The sequence below is a fragment of the Pterocles gutturalis genome, unplaced genomic scaffold (assembly GCF_000699245.1).
Source record: "Pterocles gutturalis isolate BGI_N339 unplaced genomic scaffold, ASM69924v1 scaffold30527, whole genome shotgun sequence".
Lineage (NCBI taxonomy): Eukaryota > Metazoa > Chordata > Aves > Pterocliformes > Pteroclidae > Pterocles > Pterocles gutturalis.
The window spans coordinates 1-12,460 of NW_010108778.1; the positions used below are offsets into that span (position 1 = coordinate 1).

Here is a 12,460-nt window from a genome sequence, read left to right on the forward strand (position 1 = left end):
GGGGGGGGTCAGGCAGGCTGGGAGGGGCCAGCAGAAACCATGGGATGTGGGGGATCCTCTGAAAGCCAAACCTACAGACACCCTAGAGATGGGATTTGAGCCCCAACTCTTGAAAACGGGAGTACAGAAACAGTTTGGAGGCTTCCAGAGAGCAGCCTGTGACCTCAGCCATCCCTCTCCATCTCTTGGCTCCCTCCCAGGCAGGCGGAGGACAGCAGCTGCCCGTCCCTCCCGCCTCCGTCCGCAGGATGATTTAATGGCCAGGTGTCCAGGCCAGGGCTCTCTATCTGCGTGAGCTCTTGATGTCTGGCATGATAGGTCCCTAGCTCACTTTTTGTTGCCATCACTCATGTAATCACCCGATAATTAATGGCCATCTCTGTCCCATGGGACCAACAGCAGAATTAACAGCTCTGGCATCCCACAGGGTTGTTTTAATTTTCCCTCCCTGGCTCTTGTTCACAGGGAAACAAACCTGAAGTTCAGACAAGCCCTTCTGGTTACCCACCAGGAGCTGGTGAGTGAGGAGAGCATGGCTGCCTTCGATGGTGAGTCTCCCAGAAGGGTGAGGATGTGGCCGTCATGCCGGGGTGGGATCGGTTCAGCCTCAGGACATCTCTGTCCCCTCAGCCACCAAGTGCCATCAGTCCAACGGGAGGCTGCACTTGCTTCTGCCTCCAAGGAGCCAAAGACATTGCGTGGAGTCTCTTCCCCAGCAGGATCATCCATCGGGGTTGTGCACCTTCCCCCTGCCCTGGAGCTTGATTTTCCCACTGGAATCAAGTGCTTGGCTCCCAAACTGAGCTCAGATCCTGGATCTTTTCCCCTTTGGTCCTCCATAGGATGCAGACTCCCCTCTATAAGCTCTGGGGATGGAGAGGGTTGTGTTTGTACCTCCTCCTCTACAGCCCAGTGCAGCTCCTGGAAGGAACACTCCCCAGCGCTGCAGGGTGACCCTCCAGCTTAGCCTTGAGCCCCATACCCCAACAGCACCTGGAGATGCCCTGACAAAACCTGAACCTCTGTGAGATCGGAGGGGTTTGGGGACAGGAAGGTCCTCTCGTTTCCCCTAAAGCCATCGCCTGTATTGTGTCCCCTGCTCCAGGGCGAGTGACCTGCGAAGAGCCCAACAGCCGCATGCACACCTTCACCGGCACGCTGGAGTGGAGGGGCGAGACCTACTCTCTCGACAGCGAAAGGATCTTGCTGAGAGGCTGCAAGCTTCGCAACACCGACATGTGCTACGGCTTGGTGATCTATGCAGGTGGGTGCCTGGGCGAAGGTCAGAAAGGGCAGAAAACACCCAGTTCCCTGGGATTTTAAGCTACCCAAGTGCTTCTGGCATCAGCAGGTCCTGTTCTCAGCTGATACAAAGTGGGAGGACCTGTCGCTGTAACCAAGACCCCAAAAGTTTGTCCCAAGCTTTGCTGGTGTTGGGCTCACTGGGAGGGAGGCGGTGTGGTGGTACCAGACCTCTACCCATCCCAGGTTATATTTCACCTGCATCACATCCAGGAGCCACTTTGCGGCTTCTTGCACTTTGTGGCTCAGTGCAGCCAAGAGCTTGGTCATGGGTAGCTGTGGGTTGGGGAGAGGGTAAGATGTGGTGCCAGCAGCACACCTGGGAGTGTGCAGCCACGGCTCCATTAACCACCGATCAAGGAATGAGGTCCTCTGGGGTCTTCAGAGGTGGGGAGATGTTGTTAACAGAGGAAACCGGCATCATGTAGCTGCAAGTCAACCTTCTGGGGGCTGTGGACTTGTGTTTTGACTTCTAAAATGTTTCCTATCCAGGATTTGATTCCAAAATTATGAGGAACTGTGGAAAGATCAAGAGGAAGAAAACCAAGCTGGACCGCATGATGGACCGGCTGGTGATCATAGTGAGTGTGCTGCAAACACCTCCTGCCCTGGCCCTCCGGCCTCTTGGCATTGCTCACAAGTCTTCTCATGAGAGGCTGCTTGCTTGGGTGATGCTGATTTTCTTAAGCTTGTAATATTTTGCTCAAAATATCTTGGATTTAACATGTTATGGGCAAATACCAAGCGATGCTCCTAGGAAGTGGCGGTTGCTGGGTCTGGAGCAGGCTGCATGGTGGTTGTGTGGCTTAAACTCTGGACCCTGGCAGCTCTGAGTCCTCGGCTCTAGAGCAGCCTCTTGGACCAGCCTGTTTCAAACCAGGGAGCAGGAGTATTGGGGATCTCCAGCCCCTCCTGGCCTGCTCTACTCATCCGTAACCTCGTGGGTCCAAGGAGGTGCTTTGTGCTGAGGGACCTGCAGGCTGTGGCTTAGCATGGAGCAGATGGAGGACATGGGAAGGAGGAGCCTGTCCTCTCTGGGAAGCAAAGCAGCACAGTCATCACAGTGAATTGGATGGCTCTTATTCTGGTTCCTTGGTGGCTGGGTGTCACCACTTCTCAGATTGGACATGAATGTTCCTCTGTTTGCTGGTGTCCTGGTTTCAGCTGGGACAGGGTCAACTGTCATCCCAGCAGCTGGGAGAGGCTGTTTGGGTTTGTGCTGAGGAGAAGCTGATCACACGCTGATGGGCAGAGCTGCTGCCAGGACAGTCAAGGACTTTCCAGCTTCTCTGCTGTGCCCGTGTCTGCAGGGGCAGGAGGAGCTGGGAGGGAGCACAGCCCCAGCGACCAGCCCAGGATTCAACCTCAGGGTCAGGGCTGAGACCAAACTGGCCGATGGTCTGTTCCATTCCATGCCCGGCATGGCCAGGGGATAGATGGGGGAACCGTCTGGAAGTTCTCTCTCTTTCCAGGTTGGCTCTCTCCGGGTGGTCTCTTGCTCCGGATTGTCTGCCTCTGGGTCACCTCTCTCTCAGGGTCCTCTTGGTCTCTCGGACACTCGGAGACAGGGACACCTTTCTGCGGGTTTACAGCTCAATAAGACGAGCAATCTGGAAGGGGCGATGGTTGGTCCTAGGAAAGGGTCTGGAGGGCTCTGTGTGACGGCACATTCTCATCCTGCCTTCCAAACCTCAGATCTTCCTGCTGCTGTTGGTCACGTCGCTGTGCCTTGCTGTTGCCTCGGGGTTCTGGGCCAGGATGTTCCAGGAGAAGCACAGCTACCTCTCTGCTCTCTACAAGCACACGACTCCTGCCCAGCAGGCCTTCTTCAACTTCTGGGGCTTCACCATCCTCCTGAGCATCATCATACCCATGTCCATGTATATCACGTAAGAACAACTGACCTTGCAAGTCATTAGAGGTCAGAACCTCACTGCTTGCCCTTGGCCATCATCTGGCACCTGGGTTTGCAGCCACACAATGGGGCTGCACAGAAGATCCAGCTGTGGTCCTGAGCAGGTCATTCCCTTGTGTTCCCTTAGCCGTAAGAGGGTAAGGATGGATGGAGGGTGTATCTTACAAACATTCATGATGTGCTTTGAGATCTTCTCAGAAGAGAACTGGAAAAGAGATGCAAAGCCACGTGCTGAAGTTAGAAATGTTGGGGAGGCTGAGGATGAGATGGATGAAGGTGGCATTTCCTCACTGAGCAGCAGCAGGGTGGGGAAGAGATGGGCACAGCCCACAGTTTGTGCTGGAAATTCCCAAATTTTTAGGCCCTTCACTGAATCTCCAGATGGATGGATTTTGTCATTAAAGGCCAGATTGACAGAGGGGAGCCCAGCTGCCTGGGGCCCAGGGGGCTCTCAGTCTGGTGCAATGAACCTTCTGGAAAACTGGCCACCAGCAATGAAAACCCTCTTGCTTCCCCCAAGCTCAGAGCAAGAAGATCCAAGGCGGGGAGTTCCCCTCTGCCTTTTCTTCCTCTGTCAGATCCCCCAGGCCCCCCGGGATGTCAGTAATGCCATCTCCTTCCCCAGTGTACGTTTTCTTCTATCCCTAGGTTTGAATTCATCTATCTGGTGAACAGCTGTTTTATCAACTGGGATCTGGAAATGTATTACGCTGCCAAAGACATCCCAGCAAAAGCCAGAAGCACCAGCCTCAATGACCAACTCGGCCAGATCGAATATATCTTCTCGGACAAGACTGGCACCTTGACACAAAATGTCATGAGCTTCAAGAAATGCTGTGTCAATGGGATCATCTACGGTAACTTTTGGTGGACACAAGTTTGTAGAGACTCAGGAGTGAGGCAGACCTTGAATTTAGGCCACTTTGGTTCTTTCCACTCCTCCTGGCTTGCTAGAGAGCTTGGGGCACGTGGATTGATCTTGGTGGACCAGCACGTAGACAGAAGCTCCCGTGCGAGGACAGGCTGAGAGATTTGGGGGTGTGCAGCCTGGAGAAGAGAAGGCTCCGGGGAGACCTTCCAGCACCTCCCAGTGCTGAAAGGGGGCTCGAGGAGAGATGGGGGGGCTCTGGATCAGGGGGTGCAGGGACAGGCCGAGGGGGAACGGTTTGAAGCTGCAAGAGGGGAGATGGAGATGAGATGTGAGGAAGAAATGTTTTCCTGTGCGGGGGGTGAGGCAGTGATAAAAGCAAAGGGAGGAGAAAGAGATCTAGCAAAGTTTTCATGCAGGAATAAAACCAATTTTCCCCTGCCTGATGTACCGTGTTGCACCTCTGCAATAGCAGCATCGCCGTCATCCCGCCAGGCTCTGGCCAACTGCAGTCTCCCGGGAAACTCGGGTGAATTTTTAACATTAAAAACCTGTCAAAAGTCTGAACAGCCCAAGAGCCAAGTAAGTCAAACCTGGATCTCCTAACGGAGCCTGGCTCATGTCTGCCACTGAGCAGACGCTGAAACCGCATCCCTCTCTGCCAGTCCTTTTTGGCCAGCAAGAGCAGCCGTCCCTTCTAGACAAACTGCCCGACGCCCCCACTAGTGATGCTCTCCGCCAGGTCTCTGTTAATTGAATTATTTTTATTTTGGCAGGTACAGGCACAGGCCATGAGAACAAACAGCCACGGGTGCGTAACTCCTCTTTCCCATGTACCGTGGGGCCAGACATCGCTCCTCATTAGGGCCAAAGCCATGGCAGCAGGCTCAGCCTGTTGTTTTGGAGCAGAGCTCGCTTACAAACAGGGTCCCGTGCCGTAAGAGAGCGGCACGTATTTCCTTGGGCTGGCAAGTTTGCTAGTTCTCAGCTGCCAGTTTAGACCCAGTTCCCCTGTTCTTTAAAATAATGCAGTTCTGATTTTTTTTTTTTTTTTTTTTTTGTAATTCCCAACCTTTTTATACTCACCCCCTTGGTGCAGGCAGTGCAAAGCTCAGCTCACGGACTCCAGTTTGGCTCAGTCCATGCCACCCTGCATTGCAACCCAGCAGCATCCCCGATCAATGCAGAGCCCCGTGCCCCATCTCTCGGGTGCCTGCAGCCTGCCTGTGCCTCTTGCAGGGGTCGGGGTTGACCTGGAGCCACCAAGGGGAGAAGAAGTTGGACTTCTGTGATGCGACGCTGCTGGAAGCTGCCCAGCGGGACAGCGACCCCGTACTGCGGGAGTTCCTGAGGCTGCTGGCCCTCTGCCACACCGTCATGGTGGAGGAGAAGGGCGGTGTGTTTGCCGTGGTGGTTGATGAGCTCAGAGTGGGGTCAAGCTGCTGTTTGAGGCATTGAGGCCATGATGGGTTTCTCCATCACCCAGCAAAGCTCTGCTGTGGGGGGAGCTAGTGGTGTGAGAGCCCGGGGATGCTTTGTGCCACTGTCCTGGCATCACCCATGTGTCCATTTGGGTTTGTTTTACAGATAATTAGTTGGAACAGAAGCACCGGGGGGATAATTCATCCCTGTTTAGGCACTTGTCCTGTCTGGGGCAATGAGCAGAAATGACGAGACACGTAGGACTGAGTTTGGACTTTAGGGTGCCCGCAGATGATATTGGTGCCGGGCAAGAACAGGGTGTTTCAGATGTCCAAGAGCTGCCTGGCTGAGGGTCTCCTGGTCTAACTCCTCCTCTGCAGACCAGCTGGTTTACCAGGCAGCTTCACCGGATGAAGAAGCGCTGGTGTTGGCAGCCAGGAACTTGGGGTACGTCTTTCTGGCCCGAACGCAAGACACCATCACCATCAGCGAGCTGGGGAGGAAGAAGACGTACAAAGTGCTGGCCATGCTGGACTTCAACAGCGACCGCAAGAGGATGTCTGTCCTGGGTGAGCGGGGTGGGGTGTCTCCGGGGGCCCCTCTAGGAAGGTCCCTTCCATACTCAGCCCTACAAGGGATGGCGCCGGGATGGCTGCGATTGACCGCAACTGGCACAGGGGCTCCTAAGGATCATCCTGGTCATCCCTGTGGTTTCCCTTGCCCTGATACCTGGGTGAAGGCAACCCAGATGGGTTTGAGCAGCCAAGAGAGAACGAGTAAATCAGGGGCCATTGCTGTCCTTTCCCTCCCTCCCAGTGCGAGACCCCCAGGGCACGATCCGGCTCTACACCAAGGGGGCTGACACCGTCATCCTGGAGAGGCTGCAGAGGCGAGGGCCCAATGAGACCTTCACTGAGATGGCGCTGGATGTGAGTCCCACGCCAGCCTGGGGTGGAAAGGGCTGGTGTCCCTGCTGCTGGCTTTAGGCTGAGTGTCCTGGGGTCCCCTGCTGCTCTTTCTCACTCTGTCTTTAGGAATTTGGTTCTTCTTTCTTCCTTCTGCTCTAGGAGCCTCTCCTGCATACGGGACAGGGACTAAGAGGGTGTCGAATCCACCTTTGGTGTTCTGCCTGGACCAGTTGCATTGCAAGGATGCTCATGGGGATGCTGTAGGATGGGGGAGGGAGTCAGAGGGAGACCCTCATATCCTGGAAGGTCTCTGGCTCTGCCTGTGGGAGCATCGCAGCTGACTGGCGTGATGCCCTGGTCCATCGTGAGAGGCATTCTGGTCGAGGGAAGAGAAACCTGATGTCTCATCTCTGCAGCGCTTTGCCGAGGAGACACTGAGGACTTTGTGCCTGGCCAGCAAGGAGGTGAGCGAGGCGGAGTACAGCGAGTGGAGCAGGAGGCACCGCGAGGCCAGCGTCCTGCTGCAGGACCGCGCGCGGGAGCTGGACAAGCTGTACGAGGAGATGGAGCAGAACCTGCAGGTGGGATGAGGCTGGGGTTTAGAAGGAACCATCTGTGCTGGTCCCACAGAGGGCAGGAGGGGGGGTTCAGCTCTCCGGGATGAGGGGGTGAAGTGTCCAACCCAACACCCATCCCCTGGGCGGAAGGGCAGGTTGAATTCCCAACGGAGGGTGACTTTGTGACGTGCCAGTAGACACTGGGTGAGATATCTGTCAGGTTGTGTCCACCCATGGTCAAGGACCCCAGCTGGATCCAGGAGCAATTCCCACCTCTGCATCCTGCCCTGCCCCATGTCACGACACCCCCTCACCCTCCTTCCAGCTGCTTGGGGCCACAGCCATCGAGGACAAGTTGCAAGATGGAGTCCCCGAGACCATCCAGCTGCTGAAACTGGGCAACATTAAAGTGTGGGTGCTCACGGGAGATAAACAAGGTCAGTGGAGGCAACCTCGGACCCAACCAACGTATCTCACCTTCTCCCCGAACCAGAGAAGAGAAATGAGGCCCTGGGAGTGGGCAACAACCAGGTTCTGCTGCTCCCTTTGATAAAAGATAATAGGATGTCCCACAGATCATGTCACCCCTGGGGAAACTGAGGCAGGGGAAGCTGTGTGATGGAGCAGAGCCCCCAGCTGCCCACCAAGGGTTGGGGGCTGTCCCGGGATGAGGGAGGGCAGCCCCACATGGCCATCAGCCATTGACACCCGCGTGTTGCAGAGACCGCCATGAACATCGGCTACGCGTGCAAGCTGCTCACGGACGACATGGAGATCCTGGAGGAGAAGGAGATCAGGTGAGGAACCGTGACCTCCTGGCTCAGGATGTTGTTGTCCCCACTGAAGACACCCGAGGGTGTAGGAACCTGTGCAGGGCAGGCAGAGCTCGACTCTGCCAGAGATGCTTCTCCTTCCCCATCCCATCATCTGCTGGTGCTTTTCCAGTTCTCCCCGTCTGTTCCTGCCCCTACAGCATTCTCTCCCTTGGCAGGCTTTGACCAGAAAGTGCTCAAGCTGTCACTCCAGCCTCTAAACCCCAGGGACAGTGGCTGGGTTCTGACATCAGAGACCCCTTGGGAGCCCCTCTCCGTCCCCCCTGTTCCCACCACTGGGTACCAGCCCCATCTCCCTGGAGCTGTCTTTGACATGGCAAAGGCCAACTGTAGGTCTCAGTGGAAGCCAGGCAACACGCCCAGTGTCCCCAGCTCAATTCCCACTTCCCCTTCCTCACACAGCGAGATCCTCAAGGCTTACTGGGTGACCAACAACAACGTCAGTGGCAGCAGGGACGCCCTATGCAGCGGCCACCTCTCCCAGCAGCGCCCAGAGCCTTCGCACCACAAGAAGAGAGCTCTCATCATCAGCGGGGACTTCCTGGTAAGGTGGCACTTGGATGCTCTTCTCTGGTCCCTGCCCCACGGCTACTGAAGAGCTGGGGGGCACCAGCCACAGTGGAGGTGATGGTCCTCCTGCCCAAGGGGTGGGAAAAGCCCGTTTTGGGATGGAGAATGAAGAGTGGAGAGGGGAACGACCTCGTACCCATCATGGGGTGTTGCAGGGGCTTTGACCACGCGTTCCTGATTGGTCCTCTGATTGCACGGTCTTCTGGTCATACTGGGACAAACTGGTCTCATGGTCACAGTGCCTGTTGTGTGATGAACTTGGAGAAACTGGGATTGGTTTTTTGTAGCACCTACAAGACTTAAGAGCATTGTTCAGGAGCTGGTGGCCCTCAAGCTATGGGTGAAAGTCCCAACCCTGTGTGATCTCCCCCCTAAGGACAAAATCCTCCACACGGGAGAGGTGCTGAAGGAGAAGAAGGGGCAGCTGTGGCGGCGGCTGGCTTGCTGCGGGGCTCCAGGCTCAGAGGAGTTGGGCAGTCTGGTGGAGAAAGCCTTCGTGGACTTGGCCACCAGCTGCCAGGCGGTGATCTGCTGCAGGGTGACCCCCAAGCAGAAAGCCCTCATCGTGCAGCTGGTGAAGAAGCACAAAAAGGCCATCACGCTGGCCATCGGCGACGGGGCCAACGACGTCAACATGATCAAAAGTGAGGCTCGGGGCAGGGGGGAGTGTGGGTTTTGGCTGGTGAGGGGGGATGTGCCTCATCTGCCATCTCCACTGCCTCACCCCTTCCTTTGTGGTAAGGAGCCATGAGGGGAACCCCCAAACCAGTTCCCCACGTTGCAGTGCTGGGAGGGGACCAAGAGGCACAGGACCAGCCTGGGACAAGGGCCAGGTGGACCACTTGCTTCAGCAGAGGGGATGAACCTTGATGACACTTTAAGCCCCAACCTGGGCAGCTGGAAGAGATCTCTCTGTCCCCCTCCAGCAGCCCCGACATGGAGCTGTGCTCTCCGCACGCCCAGCCGTGCCTGGCATGTCCCTCCCGCAACCATGGCACACAATGGAGGGAGCATCTTCCCATTGCCCATCATACCTGGATTCACCCTCTGCCCATCAGCCGGGGGGCAATCCACAGGCAATTCAAGGACGTGGCTTCCCAAAACCCCCCCCACCTGTGTCTCACACCCTCCTGTCCTCTGCAGCTGCTGACATCGGGGTGGGCATCAGCGGGCTGGAGGGCATGCAAGCCGTGCAGTGCAGCGACTACGCCCTGGCGCAGTTCTCTTACCTCCAGCGCCTCCTGCTCGTCCACGGCCGCTGGGCATACCTCCGCATCTGCAAGTTCCTCCGCTACTTCTTCTACAAGACCTTTGCTGGCCTCATGGCTCAGGTCTGGTTCGCTTTCCACAACGGATTCACGGCTCAGGTGAGGGATGCTGCCATCGGCAGGGCTCGCATCCATCTGATGGAGGTCTGCACACTGGTATTTCAACCCCTGGCTGAGGAACCCATGCAGGTCTCATGCCTGGTGCCGCCTAACGGGCACATGTCCATGTCACCTCTCTGGTCTCCTTTCTCCCTTGCCCTGGTAACTGGGCTGTCCAGTTTTTTGGTGCTGCCTGGCTGAGGTGCAACTGGTTTTCAGCTTTTTACCTGGCTGGGTTGGGAAAAGCACCCTGGGGAGATCTGGGATGTCCTTGTGAGCTGCAGCTCAGTCTCGGACAGACACAGGGAAAGATCCCATGTGATTTTAAGCTGGTTTCCCCCAAAATCGGAGCTTTCATCCCAAGGAACATCAGTGTGACTTGACCCCCACTGTGTGGGTCTAGCCCCCTGTCTCTGCAGCACAGCCCCATGACTGAGGGGTCTACAACCCCACCTGGTTGTAGATAACATGGGGCTGATGCAGATCCTGGGGCAAGTCCATGGGGATTTCCCCAGCATTCGGATGTGAGTCTCTTGGAGTCACCCTGGTGCCTGGGAATCCTTTCTGAGTCTTTCCAAAGTACCACTGAGCTCACAGCTGCTTTCTTCTCCCTTCTAGCCTCTGTACGATGGCTGGTTCCTTGCACTCTACAACATTTTCTACACTGCCTACCCCATACTGTCCGTGGGCCTTCTGGAGCAGGTACAGGTTCACCAGGCTGCATCCAGCCCCCCTGCCTGGAGGTTGCATCCTCAGCCCAGCGGTCACTGCACCCCATCTGCACGGCTCTTTGTGGCGGGACATGGTGCCAAGCGGCTTGATGGGCATTTGAAGCTTGCCACAGGTCCTGGGGTGCCTCTATTCCCCATCACCCCAGAGCAAGCAGGTGGAGGAGTCAATGGTCCATTGACTCATTGGACATGGGTTAGTGGGTTGGGTGCTGTTGGGTTGGCGGTTGGACTTGATGATCCTTGAAGTCTTTTCCAACCTTCATGATTCGATGATTCTATGATTGCAGCAATTCCAAAGGGTGCATAGGGCGGAGTGCCCCAATCCTGCCCCCCAGCGTGGGTGGGGAGGGTGATGCTTGGTGTCCTCCTGGCAGGACGTAAGTGCCAAGAAGAGTCTGGAGTTCCCTGAGCTCTACGTGATCGGGCAGCAAGACGAGCTCTTCAACTACCGCATTTTCGGCGTCACGCTCCTGCATGGGGTCAGCACCTCGCTCGCCAGCTTCTACATTGCGCTCTGGGCCTTCGAAGACCGTGTCGGCAGCAAGGCTGTTGGTGACTATGAGTCCTTCGGCGTCACAGTGGCCACGTCAGCACTGCTGTCGGTCATCATGGAGGTGAGCGCCAGTCTGCCCTTCCCCATCCTGGCCCGGGGTGGATGTCCAGGGACCACAGCCAGCCTCAGCCCTGGGGTCTCTGCCACCATCCCAGCAGCTTCATGGCTGGGGGATGATCTCCCTTGGAGCAGGGGGAGAATTCAAGATGAGTGGATGAATGAAGAGGGTCCCTGCAGCCTCCACGAGATGCTGTGTGCTCTAACCTTGTCCCTGTAGATCGTCCTGGACACCAAGTTCTGGACAGCGTTGTCCTTCCTGATGGTCACAGCCAGCCTGTTGCTCTTTTGCCTCTTCTCCTTCCTGACCCAAAGCATTGACGCCTTCAGGATAGCCCCTGCCGTCTTCCGCTTCCCAGGTGAGGTGCTCTGGGGACCCCCATGGTCCTTCTCTTCCCCAAGCAGGGGAGCTCAGCCTGGGCTTGGTGCTACCAGCTGTCTCGCACCTTGCAGATCATCTCTTTGTCACCCTTTCTTGATCTCGCTGTCTGGATTGTTGACTCCAGTTGAGGTGCCCTCTCCTCTTTAGACCCCTCAGCACCTTTGTGGGTGGGGTCCTGTCCCGCAACAGTGGTTCCCTCTGTCCACCTTCCTTACATCCCCACTGACTTCTTGCATTGACAGATGCCAGCCAGAATGCCCTGACCGACCCCTACGTCCTGCTGGTGGTTCTGCTGTCCCTGGTTGTGAACACCATCCCCTCGCTTGTTGTCCACTCGTACCACGCCATTGCGGGCAAAACCACCATCCAGCAGGTGAGGGCTGTGGGGGCTGGCATGGGGAGGGGTCTGCCTCCTGCCGGTGTCGGTGTCCAGGGCTGGCCAGGGCACTGCTGTTGATGGGAAGGGTGAGGACCCCCAGGGAAGCCACTGCCTGGGCTGTAGCGGTGGGATGTCACCTTTCCTTGGTGGCACCGCTCAGCTGGTGGTGGTCTCTCACGACATTGATGCCCAAGCTGAGCTCCAGGGCCCCCTCCCCAATCGGGGAAGCCCTGAGATAAGAGACCTGCTCCAGCTCTTGGAGAGGGTCTGCTTTTGGATGCAGTAAAGAACTGCCCCCCAGGCACCGGGGTCTGGCGCAGGTCTTGGTACCACCCTGAGCCCCACTGGGGTTGTGGGTCACCCCTTGCTAGTGGTACAGAGAGGTCCCTGGTGAGAGAAGGGGTTGATATTGTGCTCCAGAGCTCTGGGAGCTTCTAATACTCCCGTGAGGGTCCCCATGTTACGCATCCCATCCCATCACCTCAGAAGCCAAACTGTGTCTGGGTGGAGGGCATCCCTGCTCTCCCTGCATGTCCCCCTTGGGTGAGGGCTCACCTGGGGGTGCCCACAGCCCTGATTTCCCATCTCCTTGCAGAAGATCTGCCAGAAGGCCAGG

The 12,460-nt window shown here is 56.7% G+C and overlaps 1 protein-coding gene across 1 annotated transcript; it reads left to right on the top strand.

Annotated features, from left to right (window-relative positions):
- Positions 1–465: 465 nt before the first annotated feature.
- Positions 466–12,454, top strand: ATP8B3 (ATPase, aminophospholipid transporter, class I, type 8B, member 3; the record flags this gene model as incomplete). The annotated part of the gene is given in 20 exon segments (XM_010072755.1): positions 466–548; positions 1,106–1,264; positions 1,795–1,883; positions 2,998–3,191; positions 3,866–4,074; positions 4,862–4,896; positions 5,325–5,481; positions 5,888–6,076; positions 6,324–6,436; positions 6,832–6,996; positions 7,298–7,409; positions 7,694–7,769; positions 8,208–8,349; positions 8,752–9,019; positions 9,519–9,742; positions 10,361–10,444; positions 10,848–11,087; positions 11,304–11,442; positions 11,708–11,838; positions 12,416–12,454. Coding segments are annotated over 20 exon segments (2,848 nt in total), but the record flags the coding sequence as incomplete, so codon positions are not given.
- Between the last annotated feature and the right edge of the window lie 6 nt (positions 12,455–12,460).